The sequence below is a fragment of the Octopus bimaculoides genome, chromosome 9 (genome assembly GCF_046866305.1).
Source record: "Octopus bimaculoides isolate indiv1 chromosome 9, ASM4686630v1, whole genome shotgun sequence".
Taxonomy (NCBI): domain Eukaryota; kingdom Metazoa; phylum Mollusca; class Cephalopoda; order Octopoda; family Octopodidae; genus Octopus; species Octopus bimaculoides.
In genome coordinates this window covers 22331867-22353612 of record NC_142936.1, presented here as the reverse complement: position 1 = coordinate 22353612, position 21746 = coordinate 22331867, and the positions used below count along the sequence as shown (strand labels likewise).

Sequence of the window (21746 nt, the reverse complement as noted above, 5' to 3'; positions counted from 1 at the left end):
GCCAGCTTGTCAGTGCTGCCTAGCCAGCTTGTCTGTGCTGCCTAGCCAGCTTGTCAGTGCTGCCTAGCCAGCTTGTCTGTGCTGCCTTGCCAGCTTGTCTGTGCTGCCTAGCCAGCTTGTCTGTGCTGCCTAGCCAGCTTGTCTGTGCTGCCTAGCCAGCTTGTCTGTGCTGCCTAGCCAGCTTGTCAGTGCTGCCTAGCCAGCTTGTCTGTGCTGCCTAGCCAGCTTGTCTGTGCTGCCTTGCCAGATTGTCTGTGCTGCCTAGCCAGCTTGTCTGTGCTGCCTAGCCAGCTTGTCAGTGCTGCCTAGCCAGCTTGTCTGTGCTGCCTAGCCAGCTTGTCTGTGCTGCCTAGCCAGCTTGTCTGTGCTGCCTAGCCAGCTTGTCTGTGCTGCCTAGCCAGCTTGTCAGTGCTGCCTAGCCAGCTTGTCAGTGCTGCCTAGCCAGCTTGTCTGTGCTGCCTAGCCAGCTTGTCTGTGCTGCCTAGCCAGCTTGTCTGTGCTGCCTAGCCAGCTTGTCTGTGCTGCCTAGCCAGCTTGTCTGTGCTGCCTAGCCAGCTTGTCTGTGCTGCCTAGCCAGCTTGTCTGTGCTGCCTAGCCAGCTTGTCTGTGCTGCCTAGCCAGCTTGTCTGTGCTGCCTAGCCAGCTTGTCTGTGCTGCCTAGCCAGCTTGTCAGTGCTGCCTAGCCAGCTTGTCTGTGCTGCCTAGCCAGCTTGTCTGTGCTGCCTTGCCAGATTGTCTGTGCTGCCTTGCCAGCTTGTCAGTGCTGCCTAGCCAGCTTGTCTGTGCTGCCTTGCCAGATTGTCTGTGCTGCCTAGCCAGCTTGTCAGTGCTGCCTAGCCAGCTTGTCTGTGCTGCCTAGCCAGCTTGTCTGTGCTGCCTTGCCAGATTGTCTGTGCTGCCTAGCCAGCTTGTCAGTGCTGCCTAGCCAGCTTGTCTGTGCTGCCTAGCCAGCTTGTCTGTGCTGCCTTGCCAGATTGTCTGTGCTGCCTTGCCAGATTGTCTGTGCTGCCTTGCCAGATTGTCTGTGCTGCCTTGCCAGATTGTCTGTGCTGCCTAGCCAGCTTGTCTGTGCTGCCTAGCCAGCTTGTCAGTGCTGCCTAGCCAGCTTGTCTGTGCTGCCTAGCCAGCTTGTCTGTGCTGCCTAGCCAGCTTGTCTGTGCTGCCTTGCCAGCTTGTCAGTGCTGCCTTGCCAGATTGTCTGTGCTGCCTAGCCAGATTGTCTGTGCTGCCTAGCCAGCTTGTCTGTGCTGCCTTGCCAGCTTGTCTGTGCTGCCTAGCCAGATTGTCTGTGCTGCCTAGCCAGATTGTCTGTGCTGCCTAGCCAGCTTGTCTGTGCTGCCTTGCCAGCTTGTCTGTGCTGCCTTGCCAGCTTGTCTGTGCTGCCTAGCCAGATTGTCTGTGCTGCCTAGCCAGCTTGTCTGTGCTGCCTTGCCAGCTTGTCAGTGCTGCCTTGCCAGCTTGTCTGTGCTGCCTTGCCAGATTGTCTGTGCTGCCTAGCCAGCTTGTCAGTGCTGCCTAGCCAGCTTGTCTGTGCTGCCTAGCCAGCTTGTCTGTGCTGCCTTGCCAGATTGTCTGTGCTGCCTAGCCAGATTGTCTGTGCTGCCTAGCCAGATTGTCTGTGCTGCCTAGCCAGCTTGTCTGTGCTGCCTAGCCAGCTTGTCTGTGCTGCCTTGCCAGATTGTCTGTGCTGCCTAGCCAGCTTGTCAGTGCTGCCTAGCCAGCTTGTCTGTGCTGCCTAGCCAGCTTGTCTGTGCTGCCTTGCCAGATTGTCTGTGCTGCCTAGCCAGATTGTCTGTGCTGCCTAGCCAGATTGTCTGTGCTGCCTAGCCAGATTGTCAGTGCTGCCTAGCCAGATTGTCTGTGCTGCCTAGCCAGATTGTCTGTGCTGCCTAGCCAGCTTGTCTGTGCTGCCTTGCCAGATTGTCTGTGCTGCCTAGCCAGCTTGTCAGTGCTGCCTAGCCAGCTTGTCTGTGCTGCCTAGCCAGCTTGTCTGTGCTGCCTTGCCAGATTGTCTGTGCTGCCTAGCCAGATTGTCTGTGCTGCCTAGCCAGATTGTCTGTGCTGCCTTGCCAGCTTGTCTGTGCTGCCTTGCCAGATTGTCTGTGCTGCCTAGCCAGATTGTCAGTGCTGCCTTGCCAGCTTGTCAGTGCTGCCTAGCCAGATTGTCTGTGCTGCCTAGCCAGCTTGTCTATGCTTACTAACCAGTTTGTTGTTGCTGGTCAAGCAGATTAATAATGACGTGCATGTTGTCAGTATTGATTAGAATGTTGGTTGCACTGATGGTAAGCTGGTAATGACCTAAAATGTTTTATTATTGTAAATTATTGAAATTCGTGTTACCAAAGATTATCTTGACCATTCACCAGGGAACCACAAGAACACAGTTTGAAGAATGTAAGCTCACGTGACTTGACACTGAACGGCAGCCTAAATCGATCTGGGCAGCATACGACCAGCAATTCGAAAACTCCAGAACCTTTGCAAAATACTAGTCAGACAGGATTTAATTCCAGTTTCCAAAATAAAGAAGGCCCAAAGGTATTTCTTCCTCATTGTTGTGGCTTTTTTTTTTTTTTTTCAGAACCCATGATCCAGTAGATCTTTGATGAAAAGTATTCTGGCTATTTCCATTCTGATGGGGTGGTCATGGAAAATGTATAAGAACTAAATTCTGTTCTTTTTATAACATAACAGGGTTTTTTCCGAGCAGTTTTGGTTACTATTTCTATATGGCCAAGTAATCACTTGGAAAATTCTTTATTTTGCACGTAAAATGCACCATTTGAGCGTGATTGTTTCCAGCTTCGCCTTACTGGCACTTGTGCCGGTGGCATGTGAACACAACATTGACTGACTCCTGTGCAGGTGGCACATGAAAAACACCATCTGAGCGTGGCCATGCCATTACTGCTGGACTGGCCCTCATGCTGGTGTCACGTAAAAAGCACCCACTACACTCTCGGAGTGGTTGGCATTAGGAAGGGCATCTAGCTGTAGAAACTCTGCCAGATCAGATTGGGGGCTGGTGTAGCCATCCGCTTCGCCAGTCCCCAGTCAAATCGTCCAACCCATGGTAGCATGGAAAGCAGATGTTAAATGATGATGATGATGTTGTTGGTATATTTTGAATTGCAACATGCATCTATGTACCATGTACCAAACAATAATTAAATTTCCATTGTGTCTCTTGTACACTTTGTAAGTAACAAAGCAAGCCGTAGAAACCATGACACTGGAGTGCAATGTAGTCCTCGGACCCATTGCATCCTGTTAAATTGTTCAACCTATTCCAGTATCAAACATGGATGTCAAATGATAATAATCACTGGGCTTAGTTACGACGCTCAATTGAAAATAATTCCCTTTACATCTGGTACCAATGTCTTCAGAACTGTCTTCTGCTATGAATTTTTGTTCTTGTGTTTATGTAGGAAATTATTATTAAAGTTGCAAGCTGACAGAATTGGTAGCATGTTGAGCAAAATGTTTAGTGGCATTTCATCCATCTTTATGCTCAACTTTGCCTTTCATCCATTTGGGGTTGATAAAATAAGTTCCAGTTGAACACTAGGGTTGATGTAATTGACATAGCCCCTCTCCTGAAATTGCTGGCCTTGTGCCTAAATTTGAAACCATTATTATTGTTGTTAAACAAAAATTATTACTTGCTAATGTAAATGGCAGGTATGTTTTCCTGAGGCTTGGTGACAAGTCTTATTGAATCTCAAGAACCTTGAGATTCTAACAGCAAACAAGAATGCACTTTTCTGCAGGTTGATAATATATCTCATTTCCAATACACTTCAGCCTCTTAGGTAGCAGTTTAGGTGTTGTGGCCAATGCTCTAAGTACCATATGAACAATTTTTCACCTTTTTGTTTCCACAGTTTTTTCTGTCTCTTTGAGTAGATCCTGATATTTCTTAATTTTCCCCATTTACTTTTGATATCCACTCTACTATCGTATATTGCAAAGATTATGATCTTATACTTTGCTTTTTTTCTGTGCTTTTAATCATATTTGGTCTCCTTACCTCAATGATATGATCAGTCATTTAAAAAATCTCAATCATTCACATTGACTGTTTCTGTCTTATGTTCATTCCCTTTTCCAGTCACTTTCAATCAGATAACTTGGCTTGCATGTCAGTACACTCTTTTACTTACACAGTCATGCTTGTGTTTATACTCTTTGTCCCTAGCTTACTGCACTCACTTAGATGTGTAATACTTTTGTTCCTTTTCCACACATTTTGCATTTGTTGTCTGACTTTTATGAAACTCCTTTTTTTTTACATGCCTTGCAATGTTCTGAATCCAAATCCATCAAGGTTAACTGCCTTTTCATCCCTCTGTAGTCAATATAATCAACCATCCCAAATTTCTAGCATTGAGCCTTTTTTATAAACATTATTATTATTAAAAAGGTGGTGAGCTGGCAGAATCATTAGTATGCCGGGCAAAATGCTTTGCGGTATTTCGTCTGTCTTCACATTCTGAGTTCAAATTCCATTGAGGTTGACTTTGCCTTTCATCCCTTCAGGGTCAATTAGATAAGTATCAGTTATGCATTGGGGTCAATGTAATCGACTTAATCCCTTCCCCCAAATTTGAGGCCATGTGCTTCTAGTATAAAGGATTATTATTATTATTATTATGGTGGCCAGATAGGGAAACTCGTTAGCATGCTAGGCAAAATGCTTAGCAGAAGTTTGTCCATCTTTACATTCTGAGTTCAAATTCCACTGAGGTCAGCTTTGCCTTTCATCCTTTCGGGGTCAGTGAAATAAGTATCAATGAAAGACTGGGGTCGATGTAATCAGCTAGCCCCACAAATTTCAGGCCTTGTGCCTTTAGTAGAAAGAATTATTTTTATTATTACCTCTGCTTTAGCGAAGGTGGAGGTATTATTTTCAGTTGTGTTTGTAAGAACTGCTGAATGGATTCAGATAAAACTCTCAGGGATGTTTGGCCTCATGACTGGCACTAACTGATTAAATTTTGGGATCGATCAGTACCAGACAAAGATTTTGGATTATTTGTTATATTTACTTCACATGAAGTAATTCAATCTCTGATTGTAATACTTGAAAGCACGCTCATGGTTTCCACATAAATTATGGTGGCATTGCTGTTTCCAAAGTTTTATTTTCGTTTCTCTATAGATAAAGAAATCAAATTACATAAACAAATGGCAGCAAAACCGTTCAGAAATTAAATAGTACTAACATATTCAGTAACAATAATAAATTCAATTTATCCTCGACAATTTTTAGTCTTACCAATTTTGAATATATCGCTCCTGTTTAAAACCTCTTACCTACTTGACAATTGCATTTCGAGCTCTGCCTTGAAGGAAGCTTTACTTTTTGATTTCTCATTTTTGTGTGCAACGATGTTAAATCTCCATTAACAGCATCATATGCAGGTCCTTTCCATTTTCTTTCACACACGGATAAATTTTTCACTATAAACCTTAATGGTCATAAAGACATTATATCAGTGGATAGACTAAAAAAAGTCCTTCATAGAGAAAAATGCCCCTGTTCCCACTGCAGACGACACATACAGCATTACAAACACAGCCCGCACATCCTCCTTCACATTCCATGACTACCATTGGGATTGATTAGGTACCAGACAAGGATTCTGGATTATTTCTCCAGTTTTTTAACTTAATTTTTGAGGGCAGTCTGGTTCAGTTTTAGTATTCTCGTTTGTGAGAGCAGTCAAGTTAATTTCAGATATTCTCATTTTAAAAATTATCTCTGGCTAATCGTTGATAGGACATTGGTGTTGCTTTGGCGGAGGTTTGCGTTCTCTGAGTGCTCTTATTATTATTATTATTGTTATCATAATTAAGGCAGTGAGCTGGCAGAATTGTTAGCACACCAGGCTTCACGGAATTTTGTGTCTTCACAAAGTTCAAATTCTACCAAGGTTGATTTTGCCTTTCATTCTTTTGGTGTTGATAAAATAAGTACTAGCTGAATACTGGGGTCGAGGTAACTGGCTTACTCCTCCCCTAAAATTGTTGGCCCTGTGCCAAAATTTGAAGCCATTATTAATACTATTATTATTCCGTGTTGATGAGTGATTCATTATCATTTTATATTCCGTACTGGTTATGGGTTGGATGGGTCTTAGGTGTCTTGACATTCATTTCATTTGCAATCCTTGACAATCTGCCACAAACAACAACAACAAAGAAAAACTAGCCCTCTTTGTTCTTATATTTGTTTTATTTGGTGGTGGTGTTAGTAGTGGTCAGTCTTGTTTTTTATGCTTAGATGCTCTTTGTACAAGTAACCACTCTATAGTATGGACTGCATTCATTTTATCATGTTGCCATCATTAAATATGTTAGTTCCAACCAGACTAAAGAATTCCTACAGAGATTACTTTCTTTTTCTTTAACATACTTTTTGAGGTGATAATATAAAGTACCGTTCAGTTACTGGGGATGATTTTTAAGTGATTATATCCTCTTCTTAGTGTAACCTCATTGAAACCAATTACTTTTTTTTTTTTAACTTTTTCCTCTTACTCCTTGCCAGTCAACATATGCACCATCTACAACACTGAACACTATGGAAGCCCTGGAAGTTGTGAGAGGATTTTATTGTGATTCCATCAATCTTGGCAAAGATACTACAATTGACAGAGACCAGGATGCTGATTATGGTATTTATCTTTCATTTGCTCTCCCTTCAAAATATCATCCATTTTCATGTTCTTCATTATGATTGTTACTGTTGTTGCTTAATCAGCATAGGTCAGCATTGATTGAGCAGCCCTGTGGATCAGAGAAGTTCCAGCTATTAACACTGTGTTTTCTTTTTCTTGAAATAAAATTTATCTTAAAATACATTATGCATTCAGTGAAAAAAGTATGATAGAGAAATTTAGCTGATATATCTAATATGTCTAGAAATTTAGCTGGTATATCTAATGTCTAGAAATTTAGCTGGTATATCTAATGTGTCTAGAAATTTAGCTGGTATATCTAATATGTCTAGAAATTTAGCTGGTATATCTAATATGTCTAGAAATTTAGCTGGTATATCTAATATGTCTAGAAATTTAGCTGGTATATCTAATATGTCTAGAAATTTAGCTGGTATATCTAATATGTCTAGAAATTTAGCTGGTGTATCTATGTCTAGAAATTTAGCTGGTGTATCTAATATGTCTAGAAATTTAGTTGGTATATCTAATATGTCTAGAAATTTAGTTGGTATATCTAATATGTCTAGAAATTTAGCTGGTATATCTAATATGTCTAGAAATTTAGCTGGTATATCTAATATGTCTAGAAATTTAGCTGGTGTATCTAATATGTCTAGAAATTTAGCTAGTATATCTAATATGTCTAGAAATTTAGCTGGTGTATCTAATATGTCTAGAAATTTAGTTGGTATATCTAATATGTCTAGAAATTTAGTTGGTATATCTAATATGTCCAGAAATTTAGTTGGTATATCTAATATGTCTAGAAATTTAGCTGGTATATCTAATATGCCTAAAAATTTAGCTGGTATATCTAATATGTCTAGAAATTTAGCTGGTATATCTAATATGACCATGTAAAGACTTATTGGTTTAAGCTGCAATCACGACAACAAGATGAACAATAGCAGATTTTGAATAGTGAATATGTAAATAAATATAACTGAATATATATATACCACCTACACAGATGTAGCTGATGAAATTGTTAACAATTAGTCCAGTCTACTGAATAATCTGTGCTCATTTTCTAATTTCCAGCAGGAGAGTCTGAACCAGTATACCAGGAGCCAGTGCTTAAAACAGCCCCTTTTGTCATTTGTGAGGATGAACAGGAACCTGACCCTCCAGCACCTGTGAAAAATGTCAACAATGTTTTTATAAGCCCGTAAGATCATTAGCCCTTTCGTTGCTATATTTCTAACTAAAACGCACTCCTTATGAGTTTCATTAAACAACTGTAACTTTTTTTTACTTATCGACATATTAATGTTATTTTTGGAACACAATTGAAAAAAAAGGTTCTCAATCAATTCTATTGCATAACTTTTGTCTCAAAAGTGACTAATTACTGGTAAATACAGCAAAATATAAAAATATTAAAATTTTGTTTAAACATCATAGAAAACAAGTCATCAGCTAATATTCAATTGGGTATGCAACAAAATTTTAGTATAGAAGAATTATGCACACCATTAGATTATCAGTTGAATTTAATGCACATAAGAACAGGTAAAATAACATGAAATACTGGAATTTGTTTTTGAAGAAAACTAGAAAATGAAATCATCATCATCATCATTTAATGTCTGCTTGCCATGCTAACATGGGTTGGACGATTTGACTGAGCACTGGTGAACCAGATGGCTACACCAGGCTCCAATCTGATTTGGCAGAGTTTCTACAGCTGGATGCCCTTCCTAACACCAACCACTCCAAGAGTGTAGTGGGTGCTTTTACATGCCACCGGCAATCTAAAACAATGCTTCTCAAGGAGTGCAACACTGCCCCCTAGGGCTGATGGAAAATTACATATGGGTACTGGGGACAAAGTGGACTGTGGTATGGGCTTGTAATAGATGCATATATGCTGCTTTTTTAGTCTTTGCTATTTAAATATTAACTTTAAAAATTTTAATCTAATATTTTGACGAACTACTTAGTTGCAATCATGACAAGATCAACAATAGCAGATTTTGAATAGTGAATATGTAAATAAACGTAACTGAATATATATGCCAACTATCATGTAATTATAATCAATAAACTAAAGTGTAATTTAAAATACATTGTCAAAATTTGCGGGCATTTCCATACATGCAATAAAGACTGCCGCAGCACCTGTAGTATTTGGTAATGTTCTGACTTGTTTCTGCATATATATCCATATTTTCATGCTTGAACATTGTTCTAGCTGAGTGCCCTCTGTTAATCTTATAATCTATCAACTTGTATAAACAGACAAATGTAAACTTGCACATGAGCAAGTAAATTTATATGGGTTTGTGAACAAAAATACTGCTATAAATTGGAATATGAATTTCAACTGGTAGTTAAGAGTGTATATATGAAGTCCAAAGAATATGTACCGTAGTTCGTCTGGTACAATAATTATGGCCAAATGGTGATGCAGCAAATATTTGTTTACGGTAGGATAGTGCTGTAGTAAGTAGTTACATTAAACTAGCACCCAGAATTAAATTACTCAAACCTTATATTACATCTATGTACATTAAAAATAAGTGGAATCAGGGTAGGCAGTGAATGGGATATTAATTAAGAAAGAGTAAAACAAAAAGAGGCAATAATCAAAATAGTTTGAGAAACACTGGTGTTTGGAGATTGAAGTATGATAGAGGGACGAGATCAGGTGATACATGGCTTTCCCAGTAGGAAAGCGAGAAAAGAGACAAGATTCAAAATGAATATGAGAAAGAGAAAAAGGGATACAGGCTTGGAAAAGGTGGGTAGGTAAGATTATGAGTGTGAAAGGTGATTGACAAATGGTTAGAGATGGAGATAGAGGCAGATGCATTGAATGGCACAAATGGGTGAAGGCATGGTCATCATCATCATCATCATCATTTAATATTCATCTTGCATGCTGGCATGCTTTGGATGGTTCAACAGGTGTTTGCAAACCAGAGAGCTGCACCAAGCTCCATTGTCTCCTTTGGCTGAATGCTCTTCTTAATGCCACCACTTTACAGAGTGTACTGGGTGCTTTTTGTGTGGTACCAGCATTTATGCTTTTTAAGTGGCACCAACACCAGCGAGGTTGCCAAGTAACTTGCCAGACAATGACCTCTCAGCTGAGAGAGAGGGAGTGGAATCGAGGAAAGTGGCTTCGTGCTGGGTGAAAGGGTTAGCGATACGTGTCTTAATATAGAGGAAACATTTGATCAATGGTGAATATCAGTTTGGGGAAGAATTGAAGAAAGTAAGAGTTCGTCAGTGAGGAGGAAACAGAGGTGATATGTGACAGTAATAGACAATGTGAAGTGCAGGCAGGTAAATGGTATCATTTACAGCCCCTGAGTAGTGCATGGAAGAAAATAATGCATCTTTTTTGGTCATAGTGTAGTGTAGAAGACTAGATACAGCAGACAACTGTTACTCTCTGTCTAGTTGTCCATTTTTCTTTTTTTCAATTGAAGATATTTAAAAGAAATGTATTATTGATTTCTCTTAAAATTGGTTTAGCAATTCTGTTTCTAACATTTAGTACTTCTTTTACCACAGATCATCAAATTCAAACTTCAAAGATGGAATCAGCACAGGAAGTAAAGATAAAGGAAAAAACGTAAGAGCCATTTTTGAAATGTTGGTAGCTAACCCCTGTAAAGTTTTCACCTTAACATTTCTGCCTTGAAATATAGACATCTCTGAGTAGATATAACAAACACACACACACACACACACACACACACACACTCTCTCTCTCTCTCTCTCTGAAATGGAATAGTTAATGTGTGCCCAGTTTTAGAAAGGTATATTGCCTCTTTCTTTAGTGCTCTAAAATACTAAACCATTTTATAACCAAATAAATTTGTGTTTTTTGTTTTACTATTTCTTTATAAATAATAAAGATGTAGGCATGGCTGTATGATAAGAAGCTTGCTTCACAAACATATGGTGGGTTCAGTCCCACTGCATGACACTTTGGCTAAATGCCTTCCACTACAGTCTTGGCTGAGCAAGGCCTTGTCAGTGGTTTCAGTAGACGGAGACTGAAAGAATCCCATCATATGTGTGTGTACGTTTGTCTTGACATTGTGTTATACTTGTAAATGGATGTCACTGTCACACAAGGAACATCATTTGTTTCCAATATTCATCAAGAATATATCTGGCTATGGGAAAATATTACCATATTTGGAAATAGGGAATGGTTGGTGACAGGAAGGGCATCTGACTAGAACATCTGCATCCAACCCATGCAAGCATGGAAAAGTGAACATTAAATGAGGATTTCATAAACATATGTGTATAGACTGACAGGAATAAAAGAATAAACAATGACCTTACAAACTTCGTTAGCTTAGAACTGTTTCTGTTATAAGATGCAGCGGACTCCAGGTTGAGTGCCTGAGTAACACTTTATAGCTTCACCAGAGCCTCAATATCTACAGCAATCCTTCAGTTATAATGAATAGCTGAAGCACTACCATCATCGTTTAACGTCCGCTTTCCATGCTAGCATGGGTTGGACGATTTGACTGGGGACTGGTGAACCAGATAGCTACACCAGGCTCCAATCTGATTTGGCAGAGTTTCTACAGCTGGATGCCCTTCCTAACGCCAACCACTCAGAGAGTGTAGTGGGTGCTTTTACGTGTCACCCGCACGAAGGCCAGTTCGGGGGTACTGGCAACGGCCACGCTCAAAATGGTGTATTTTATGTGCCACCCGCACAGGAGCCAGTCCAGAGGCAGTGGAAATGATCTCGCTCGAAAATCCTTACACATGTCACGAGCACAAGTGCCAGAAAGGCGACGCTGGGCACAGGTGCCATCCCGATTTCGCTTTCGCTTGCCCCAACAGGTCTTCGCAACCTGAGTTTCGTGTCCAATGAAGGAGACGACGTTGGCATGGGTGCTAGTCATCGGATTTTCCACTTAAAACATAATGGTTGAATGAGTGCTCACAATAAAAGGCAAAAAAAAATTTTTTTTTCAATATGTATGGATTTGTGTTTGCTTACATTTCCACTCATTTCTGTGAAAGTTGCAACCTTTGAGCTGTTGCCAGTTTACCTGTCAACCCACATGATAAGCTGCCATAGAAATTCCATCTTTCAATTCCATTTACAAGGCGTTGATTGACCCGAGGCTATAGTCGAAGATTCTTTCCTTGAGTATCACACAGTGAGATAGCACCTGAAACCATCTGGTTATAAAGCAATCTCCATACACAGACAGCCATGAGCTATTTCAGTGCCTATGGTATGTTTATTACATTCTCACATATTTAGAATAATATAACTTTCAGCACTTAACTACCTGGGACTCTCCTTTCTAAAATGTTCATTTTTATATTTTAAACCTAAACAAAAATCTCATTACAATATGATAATGTGAAATTTCAGCTGGTCAACACCAACATAATATACATTAAGCTCTTCCTAAAGTTTCATTGTATTAAATGTTAATTGAAACACCTCGGTGGCAGTATACTCATTAGAAATAGTTATGGAAGGGTTAATAGCCAGAAATCTTCATTCATTTCATCACTTACATTTAACGTTCGTTTTCCATGCTGGCATGGGTTGGATGGTTTGACAGAAGCTGTTCAAGCTCCATGTCTGTTTTAGTATGGTTTCTATGGCTGGTTGCCCTTCCTGATGCTAACCACTTTACAGAGCGTACCAGGTGCTTTTACACAGCACCAGGACCTACGAGCCTGCAAGATTAGGGATGCTCAGCTGGAGAGGGTTGCAGGGGATGAGCCTGTATGCAGGTGATTAACAATAACATCACTTGGCAGCATTGATATTACATGATTGCAATAATAATATCATTTGGAAGCAACAATGTTTTCTATAGGCACAAAGACTGGAGTTTGGTGGGGAGAGAGTTAGATGATTATATGGATCCCAGTGCTCGACTGGTACTTCTTTTAATGACCCTGAAAGGACAGAAGGTAAAGTCAGCCTTAGCAGAATTTGAACTAAGTATGTAAACCTGGAAGAAATGCCACTAAGTGTTTTGTCTGGATTGATAATGATTCTGCCAGTTTGCTACCTTATTTGGTAGAAATAATAATTAATATTTGTTGCTGCGAAGGTAGCAAGCTGGCGGGATTGTTAGCACACCAGGTGAAATACTTAATGACATTTTGTCTGTCTCTATGTTCTGTGGTAAAATTCCACTGAGGTTGGCTTTGCTTTTCATCTTTACAGCAGAGATAAAATATGTACCAGTTGAGCACTGGAGTTGATGTAATCGACTTAACACTCCCCCAATTGCTGGCCTTGTGCCAAAATTTGAAACCAATATCTGTTGTTAGCAATATCATTATGTAACAATAACAATGTCTCTTGGTTGCAATAACAATATCATTTAGTAGCAATAACACTTTGTAACCATATTATCACTTGGTAGCAATGATAATATCATTTTGTCATTTGGTATCATTAATAGAAGTTTGTAGTAATAATAGTAATACTTGGTAGCAATTATGATATGACTGTTGTTTTGCAATAATGTTGGTATTTATCTTGTTTTCTCTGTAGGCTGAAAAGGATGTAAAATTTCATTTAACAATGCCAGATGTGAATGAAATTACTCTGGGTTTTGGTAACGAATGGTCTTCAACCTTCCAAAAACCTGTGAACCCAGCACCTCAACCGAACACTGAGCCAACATTTCAGATTTATGAAGACGATCCGCAGACCTGTCCTATAAATCAAGTGCTTTGCAAAAACATGGTGTCCACACCGTTTCATCCATCAACAAATGTCTTCTCTCTGCCTGACATGTCCAACATCAGTTTGATCAATGGCACTGCATGTATCACTACAGAAAATACAATTATGATAGAGAGACCGACTGAAAACATGTACAGAACTGCTGAAAACACGAACAGAACTACTGCAATGAGGTCAGTATTAGAACATTCTAGAGTTGTGCGTACTTTTGTTAGGGGTCAAGAATAGAAAAGGGCATCTATAAGTCTCAAAGAGGTTAATGAAAATCTTAAATCTAGAAAATAATGCTTGCTCTTTTGTTTCAGTCATTTGACTGTGGCCATGCTGGAGCACCGCCTTTAGCCGAGCAAATCGACCCCTGTACTTATTCTTTGTAAGCCTAGTACTTATACTATCGGTCTCTTTTGCTGAACCACTAGGTTACGGGGAAGTAAACACACCAGCATCGGTTGTCAAGCGATGTTGGGGGGGACAAACACAGACGCACAAGCATATACACACACATACACATACATATATATATATATAAATATGTATATATATATAAATATGTATATATATATATATATATATATATATATATATATATATAATTAAGGGATCAGCAAATATTTGCTTCACCATATACCGAAGTTCAGAAATAGCAGCTAAAAAAGCTGGGAATCTCACAGATAGCATCACTTGTAACTCACAAAGGTAAAAACATATATATATATATATATATATATACGACGGGCTTCTTTCAGTTTCTGTCTACCAAATCCACTTACAATCTTTGGTCAGCCCGAGGATTTAGTAGAAGACACTTGCCCATGGTGTCACGCAGTGGGACTGAACCCAGAACCATGTGGTTGGTAAGCAGGCTACTTACCACACAGCCACTCCTACGCCTGCTTGAAAATTTTTACTTACGACTAAGTAATGCTTAATATATACTTGCAAGGATATTAATACATTCTAAAATAGAGGATGAAGTCTGTAAATCTCTGAGGGATTAAGGAAAATCTTACTTAGAACTTGAAAATAATGCTTGAGAATTTGTACTTGAGACAATAAAAAACTTAATTACAGACATATGAAAATATTAATGCATTCTAAAAGAAAAACTGTTTTTCATTACAAGTTATGAATGAGAAAATGGGTAGCAGTTTTAAAAGATGAAGCAAATTATATATTTACAAGAAAAAAGCAGTTTTTTGGTTTTTCTGAATCTAATGATATGTGGAATAATCTGTTTGATTTTAATAGTTTACTTTTGAAAGTTATTTTCCTTCGAATGTTGGTCTACATTTTAAAACTGTAATTTAGTGTTGGTCTAAAATTAAATACTGTGACTTAATGCCAGTCTTTGTTTTAATACTGTAACTCTTTGATTTTTATCTTGATTGTGTAGCCCAATCAAAGAAAGAAGCAATGAAGGAACACATTCTAGTCTGGAGAACCGTACAGCTGATCCGAGTCATCATACCAACAGCCACTTCAGTCAAGTATCTTCCAAGCAACTTCTTATTGCTGATCCATTCTGCAAAGAGCACCAGAAGAAAGTTCTTGCCAACCTTTCTGAACCATTAGAGTATCATGACTCCTACCATTGCTTAAATGAAGACCTGCCAATTTTGCGAACAAATTTTCAAGTTACAATTGGTGAGTGCTGCAGACTCAACGGAAATATTTTCGAAAAGTACAGATAGGGCTGCATGGTTTAGCTGTTCACTTTCCAATCGTGTGGTTTCAGGTTCAGCCCTACTATATGGTACCTTGGGCAGGTGTCTTCTGTTGTAGCTCTGCACTGACCCAAATCTTGTGAGTGGAGCATACAGTTTGATCCTTCAAGCATACAATTCTTCAGTTTTTGAAGCAAAGAAATACTCAATATCGTTTTTAACCACTTCACAATTAATAAGATATTTTCCTTCTAAACAATGTTGTTATGATCTGAAAAGATGTTAGTCAGATGGAGCAAGGTCAAGTGAGTACGGAAGGTTAAGTAAAACTTCTGTATGTTGTGCCATAATCTTTTCCTGAGTGACTTGGGTTATATGTCATCAACATCATCATCCATTTTCCATGTTGGTGGTGCTCTTGCATTATTGCGTAAGAGTAACACCACTTTATGACTGACCAGTGACAAGCATATTTTCTGCAAATTTTTATGCAGTGCTTTTGTTGAAAGACTATACTTCTCTGCATTAACTGTTTTGTTTTGGTTTAACACTTCAGGATAAATGAGACCGTTTATATTCCACCAAAAACAGCATAACACTTTTCGGGTGAAGTCCAGGTTTAGAGATGGATTCTGCTTTTTCTTTGAGCGTTAACATTTGTTGTTTTTGTTGGATGTGATTGTAGAGAACTTGCTTTTCATCACATGTGATGATTCTACCCAAGAAAGGTTCACCAGCAAATCTACTCTTCAATGATGAATGAAGGGCAACTCATTGATTAAGCTCATTAGCTGTTTGGTGATGAGGGGGTCTACTAACCAACCTTAAACAATTTTCTTTGTTCATAAAATGGCTTTATGATCTCAGTGTTGCTTGAACTGTCTGATGTGGGTCTGCTCCTAAGCTCATTTTTAAAGGGTAAGATTGCTACAAATTTAACCACTACGGTATAAAGTAATATACAAAGAATGAAAAAATTAATGTTTATTTTACTGTAAGTATTGAGTAAGTACCCTCAGAGTGTGTCAAAAATGTGACAGGATTTTTTTCCTGCTCATCATTTTGTTCTTTTTTCAGGATTGTGGAGAGGAGTTATAGAAAAACAGGTAGCCAAAGGTGGAAATGGACAGATATACAAGCTGTGTACCGAGTGCACCTTGGCTATTGACAGTGGAATGTTTGATGTGGCACTTAAGGTAATTTACTATTGTAATTTATTGAGCTTGTTAACCTTTTGGGTTCTTGGAGTGGATGTATTAAGTGTTTATTATAGGTTTCTCCGAGTTTTGACCAGTCAAATCACAAACTTAATTAGGATAATTCTGTTATGATGACCAGGTTTTGTCTGATTTTGACTAGGCCTTCTTCCAGTTTAATCTAATCTTGACAGGGCCTTCCTGACTAGTTTGGTCTTGACAGACCTTTGCAGACTGGTGTGATCTTCACAAATCCTCCTTCATGTCCCAACTTCATCCCAAACAGGAAATACCTTTAACGGCTTTCCACACTAGCATAATCTTCACAAACCTTTTCAAATTGATATGACTGATACATTTGATGGCCAGGAAAAACATGAATGGAGAGAAAACTCAGAAGAATTGATGTTGTGTCGAGAAAAGATTGGGAAAAAAATGGTTTTTCTCTGTGATAACCACCATTGTTTTAACATCCACTTTTTCATGCTTGACTGGGTTGAATGGAATTTGTTGAGACATTTTGTATGGCAGGGTGCCCTTCTTGTTGCTAACCTTCATCTGTTTTCAAGCAAGGTGATATTTCCCCATGGCCAGACATGTTTTTACAGAATATTGGAAATGAAGAATACTGCCTGTATGACTATGACACATATTTACAACTATCACACAAGGAATCCCAAATATATCACACACATGCACTTACAAATATATATATATATATATATATATATATATATATATATATATATATATATATATATATATATGATGGATTCTCTTGTCATGAACAACAAATGAGGGTTCAGTAAAATAAAACATTAATCATGTCCTATGGACATGAATGTCTCTCTCTAGGGTTGTTGGTGCCTTGTGAACCTTTTGGCAATTGAAACAAGTTCAGGACTCAATTTGCTTGAGCGCTTGTGGATCATTTACTATGTTTTCTTGAGTGGATGGCAAGGCCTGCTTTACATCGTGCCTCAAAACTATAGTGACTATATATATATGGTTGGCAGCAAACAGAAAGGGCATTCAATCATAGGAATCTACATTGATGGATTCAATCTGACCCATGCAAGCATGGAAAAGTGGGTGTTAAAATGATAATGAACTACCTCAGTGTGGACTTGTGCACTACCTCAGTGTGGACTTGTGCAAGACACCTGATTTTTGCTTCATTGAAGTACAGTGATAGAGAAAGTTGGACATTTTGCCCATATTGTTGGTCACAGTATTGTATTTGTATGAAGGCGAGTAGCCTAGAAGTTAAGTTGTTGGGCTCCAGATTGTAAGGTTGTGGGTTTAATTCCTGGACCAGCCAGCATGTAGTGTCTTTGAGCAAGGCTCTTCATTCTATACTTTAGCATAGCTAGGTGAAGGGTGGTAGGGGCAGTCTGCCCTGGGTGGCACTTTTCATCCTGTTGTAGGCTATTGCTGTAGACTGTTTTTTGTGGGGTCTAGGGGCGGCAAATGGAAGGGCCGCCCTGAGCATAACACACTCTAGCTATGCTAGTGATTCTATATTGCTCTAGTTTACTCAGCTACAAATGAGTATTTGTCAAATGCTTGTGCAGCTCTATCTCTCTCTCTCTCTCTCTCTCTCTCTCTCTCCCTCCCTCCCTCCCTCTCTAATTGTTGTATCAAAGATGTTCTGGTTGTTCAAATGCAGGAGGTCTGTGTCTGCTTGTGATCACATAGGCAGCTAAAACAACTAACGAAAGCATGCTAACAGCCACCAGGTCATACTTACTTGCAGGTGTGACAGTTATGTATTGTTTCTTTGTGTATATGAAAAACCATTAATACTCTTCTTTGTTTTGTTTTTTCCCCCCTGTTTTTTTATTTTTAGAATGAAGTAAATGCCTGAATTTATCTATTTCTGTCACTAAACTTTTAAACTAATGGCATTTTTATAGGTAATGAAATTTAGCAACTTTTGGGAGTTTTACATTTGCGATGAAATTCAGGAACGGCTGAAGAAATTCCCAAATGCTTCAAAAATGGTAATTAGTTCTCATTTAATATTCCTTTTCAAATGGTGATTATGATTTTTTTTACTTGTTTCAGTCATTTAACTGCAGCTATGCTGGAACACTGCCTTTAGTTGAAAAAATCGACCCCAGGAGTTATTCTAGGCTATTCAGGAGTTATTCTGAATAGCCTAGTACTTATTCTTTTTGCCAAACCTCTAAATTTTGGGGACAAAGTCAGACACACACACACACACTAAATATTTACAAATATATATATAGGGGGGGAAAGTGAGAAGAAAAAAAACGAAAATGCACATTGTAACATATTTCTATTATATATATGTATATATATACACATATACACGATGGGCGTCTTTCAGTTTCTGTCTACCAAATCCACTTGCAGGGCTTTGGTTGGCCTGAGGCTATAGTAGAAGATACTTGCCCAAGGTGCCACGCAGTGGGACCGAACTCAGAACCATGTGTTTGGGAAACAAACTTCTTACCACACACCCACGCCTGCACTTAGAAACATTTCATTTCTAATTTCTCATTTTGCTATGATGTCCACGGATGTACATGATCTCAGATGACAAGTGACAATATTTACTTACTTTGGCATATAAAAATGAATGTAAAATAGCATCCAAACTGTTTTATTTGGTCTGTAGAAGTGTATAGGAATTGAATAATTCAGGTAGTGAGATCAGTGTTATCTGGCATGCTAATGATTCTGTCAGCTCACTTTCGTAATAATGATAATAATCTTTTCTGATATAGGTACAAGGCTTGAAATTTGGGGATGCTGATAGTCGATTACATCAACCCCAATAGTCAATGGGTCCTTATTTTATCAACGTCTAAAGCAGGGGTGGAGAAACTTTTTAGTGTGGTGGGCAAAAATTTCTAAAGAAAAAGGTCCACAAGCGGATCACAAGTTCTAACTTTTATATCTGTGTAAATCTTGTATATATCTATGTATAATTCGAGACACATGAATTAAGATAATTGAAGACATTAAATTAATGTGTAACATTAATTTAATACCACCATGACCAATATCCAAAATACTGTGGAGAAGGCGAGCCACTGGATTTGGTTAAAAAGAGACGATGAGCGATGGCTAGAGAAATATTGAGCTTTGTTTTTAATAACCAGTTGATCTAGCAAGCGGGGCCTCATATCAGTGATAGGGGCGGGTGCACATTGATGCTGTCGAGAGGTAGGCCCCGAAACGGCGCGCATTCTCTCCTGATGACCCCATACACTTGCTGGCTTCCGGTATGCAGAGTTCTCGATTGGTAGCACTTGCATGTGCGAGTTGTTTGCAAGACATTTAATGCCGCCACTGAATTTAGGACGTTTATATTACTTGTGAAGTATTCTGTATTTTTCAGCTAGAGTGTAGTTGGGGCTCAATATGTCGTTTTATAGTGAAAACAAAATTTCCATTCAAATGGCAATTACCGGATGATATCTGTTGGAGTCTAATCGTTTTAAGTCGTAGTGAAAACGCAACCTACTGTCGCAAATATGTATACGGATATTGTATAAATTTTTCGACCACAGTGGAATTTGAACTTGGAACATTAAGAATCATGTTAATACTAACTTCACTACTTGAATTAACATATTTAATGCATAGACATTAAAAAACCAACTGAAAATAATTGTGCTTAACAGATCTTTTGGGTCCTGGGCAACCGACCTTGCAGTTAGGTTAGTGTTACCAATTTTGAAGTATATAACAATAAGAATCTAAGTATGTGTTGCGAGATGTGAGTGCAACATCCTAACCACTAAGCTATGCACCTTCACACATACACATCTTTTGTTAAAGAGGTTTTTAGACTTGTAAGCCATATGGTGACCTCACTAGAGTTGGTGCCATGAAAAAGCATCCAATACATTCAGTAAAATGATTGGCATTAGGAAGTGCATCCAGCTATATAGACATTAGTGCATGGTGCACTCCTTTGACTTGTTAGATCCTGTCAAACTGTCTAACCCATGCCAGCATGAAAGATAGATGTTAAAAGATGACAATGGTGATAGATCTAAAACAAAATAGACTAAATTTTAAGAATATTAGGATAATGGATATCATTCTTTTGAACCAGGCATATATATATATATATATATATATATATATATATATATATATATGAGTCTTGCCAGCTCTGGTCAAACTGTTTAACCCATACCAGTATGGACAATGGACATATGATGATGATGTGTATATATCTGTATGTATATATGGTTCAGATGTACAGAAAACAAAAAACAGATGGGTGAGAGAACAACAAGCAGGTGTATTAGTTTGGTACTTGAGTAAAATGGGAAAGTCTTTGGCAGAAAAAGGATGAGGGGGAAAAAATAGAGTGAGAGAAAAGTGTCGGCATCAAAGGTTCCACATGTTGGAATAAACACACACACACACACACACAACTCTTTACCTAGTTGTACGTGAATCTTGAACTTGTGTATTTCTTCTATTGTCAGTCTCCCTGTTATCCAGTCATCAAAGATGCCTACTTTTACAACAACGGCAGCATTTTAATAACTCCCTTCTACAAGTATGGGACATTGTTGGTATGTATAAAGTTGATTTATTTGAAAATAACTGGTTTATTTCTCTGTGTGTTGTTGTTGTTGCTTTATCACTCCAGAACAGCCCTATGACCAAATGTATTTCAGCTATGACCAATCTTTTTTTTAAGACAATCAACTATGATTTAGGTGAGATTTGGCTGCTATTTCTCAGGTTATGCAAGTGCACCAAAGTGCTTGTTCATGTGGAAATGTAGGAAACACATGGCTGTTATTTCTCAGGTTATGCAACTACCAAAGAGTTCGTTCATGTGAAAATGTAGGAAACATGACTGAGGTAGCTTAATATTTGCTACAGCTTCTGTTCTATCCTTGAGCAAGACATAGTACTTGTTGTTTACCTCTGTCTACATGGCTCACAAAATGCCTCTCCCAAGATACCACTTCTTTTCTAATTCTTGTTATGTAATTTATCATCTGTGTCTTTATCTCTACAACTTTCAAGTCAAATTTCAATCAATGTACCAAACAATAGCAAATAAAAATAAGCCATTGTTTAGTGTTTTGTTGCCCAAGACTTCAGGTAAAGAAAATAATTGACATGAGTAAAAGCTGTTGAAATAAAAATGAAATATTTTTTTCTAATATAGGCACAAGGCCTGAAATTTCAGAGGTGAGGAGTAGTCATTTACATGAATCCCAGTGCTCAACTGAAACTTATTTCATCGACCCTGAAAGGATGCAAGTTGACCATGGCAGATTTTGAATTCAGAATGTAAAGATGTACTAAATGCTAAGCATTTTATCTGGCATGTGAATGCTTCTACCAGCTCACTGCTTTAATACTAATAATTCTTTCTGATGTAGGCTCAAGGCCTGAAGTTTGGGGGAGAGAGTCAATGATTACATTGACCCCAGTAGTAAAG

General features: G+C 38.7%; 1 protein-coding gene across 2 annotated transcripts in view; it reads left to right on the top strand.

Annotated features, from left to right (window-relative positions):
• LOC106868041 (mitotic checkpoint serine/threonine-protein kinase BUB1 beta) overlaps positions 1-21746 on the top strand; it is a 58982-nt gene that overhangs the window by 29849 nt on the left and 7387 nt on the right. Inside the window, exons 11-19 of one of the 2 annotated variants that reach the window (XM_014913161.3) lie at positions 2367-2538; positions 6557-6683; positions 7773-7896; positions 10251-10311; positions 13243-13610; positions 14831-15081; positions 16179-16297; positions 18214-18300; positions 20773-20862. In XM_014913161.3, coding sequence (XP_014768647.2) covers positions 2367-2538; positions 6557-6683; positions 7773-7896; positions 10251-10311; positions 13243-13610; positions 14831-15081; positions 16179-16297; positions 18214-18300; positions 20773-20862 — 1399 coding nt within the window. Of the gene's footprint in view, positions 1-2366; positions 2539-6556; positions 6684-7769; positions 7897-10250; positions 10312-13242; positions 13611-14830; positions 15082-16178; positions 16298-18213; positions 18301-20772; positions 20863-21746 lie in introns of both variants that reach the window. The other variant, XM_014913154.3, reaches the window with a different exon arrangement.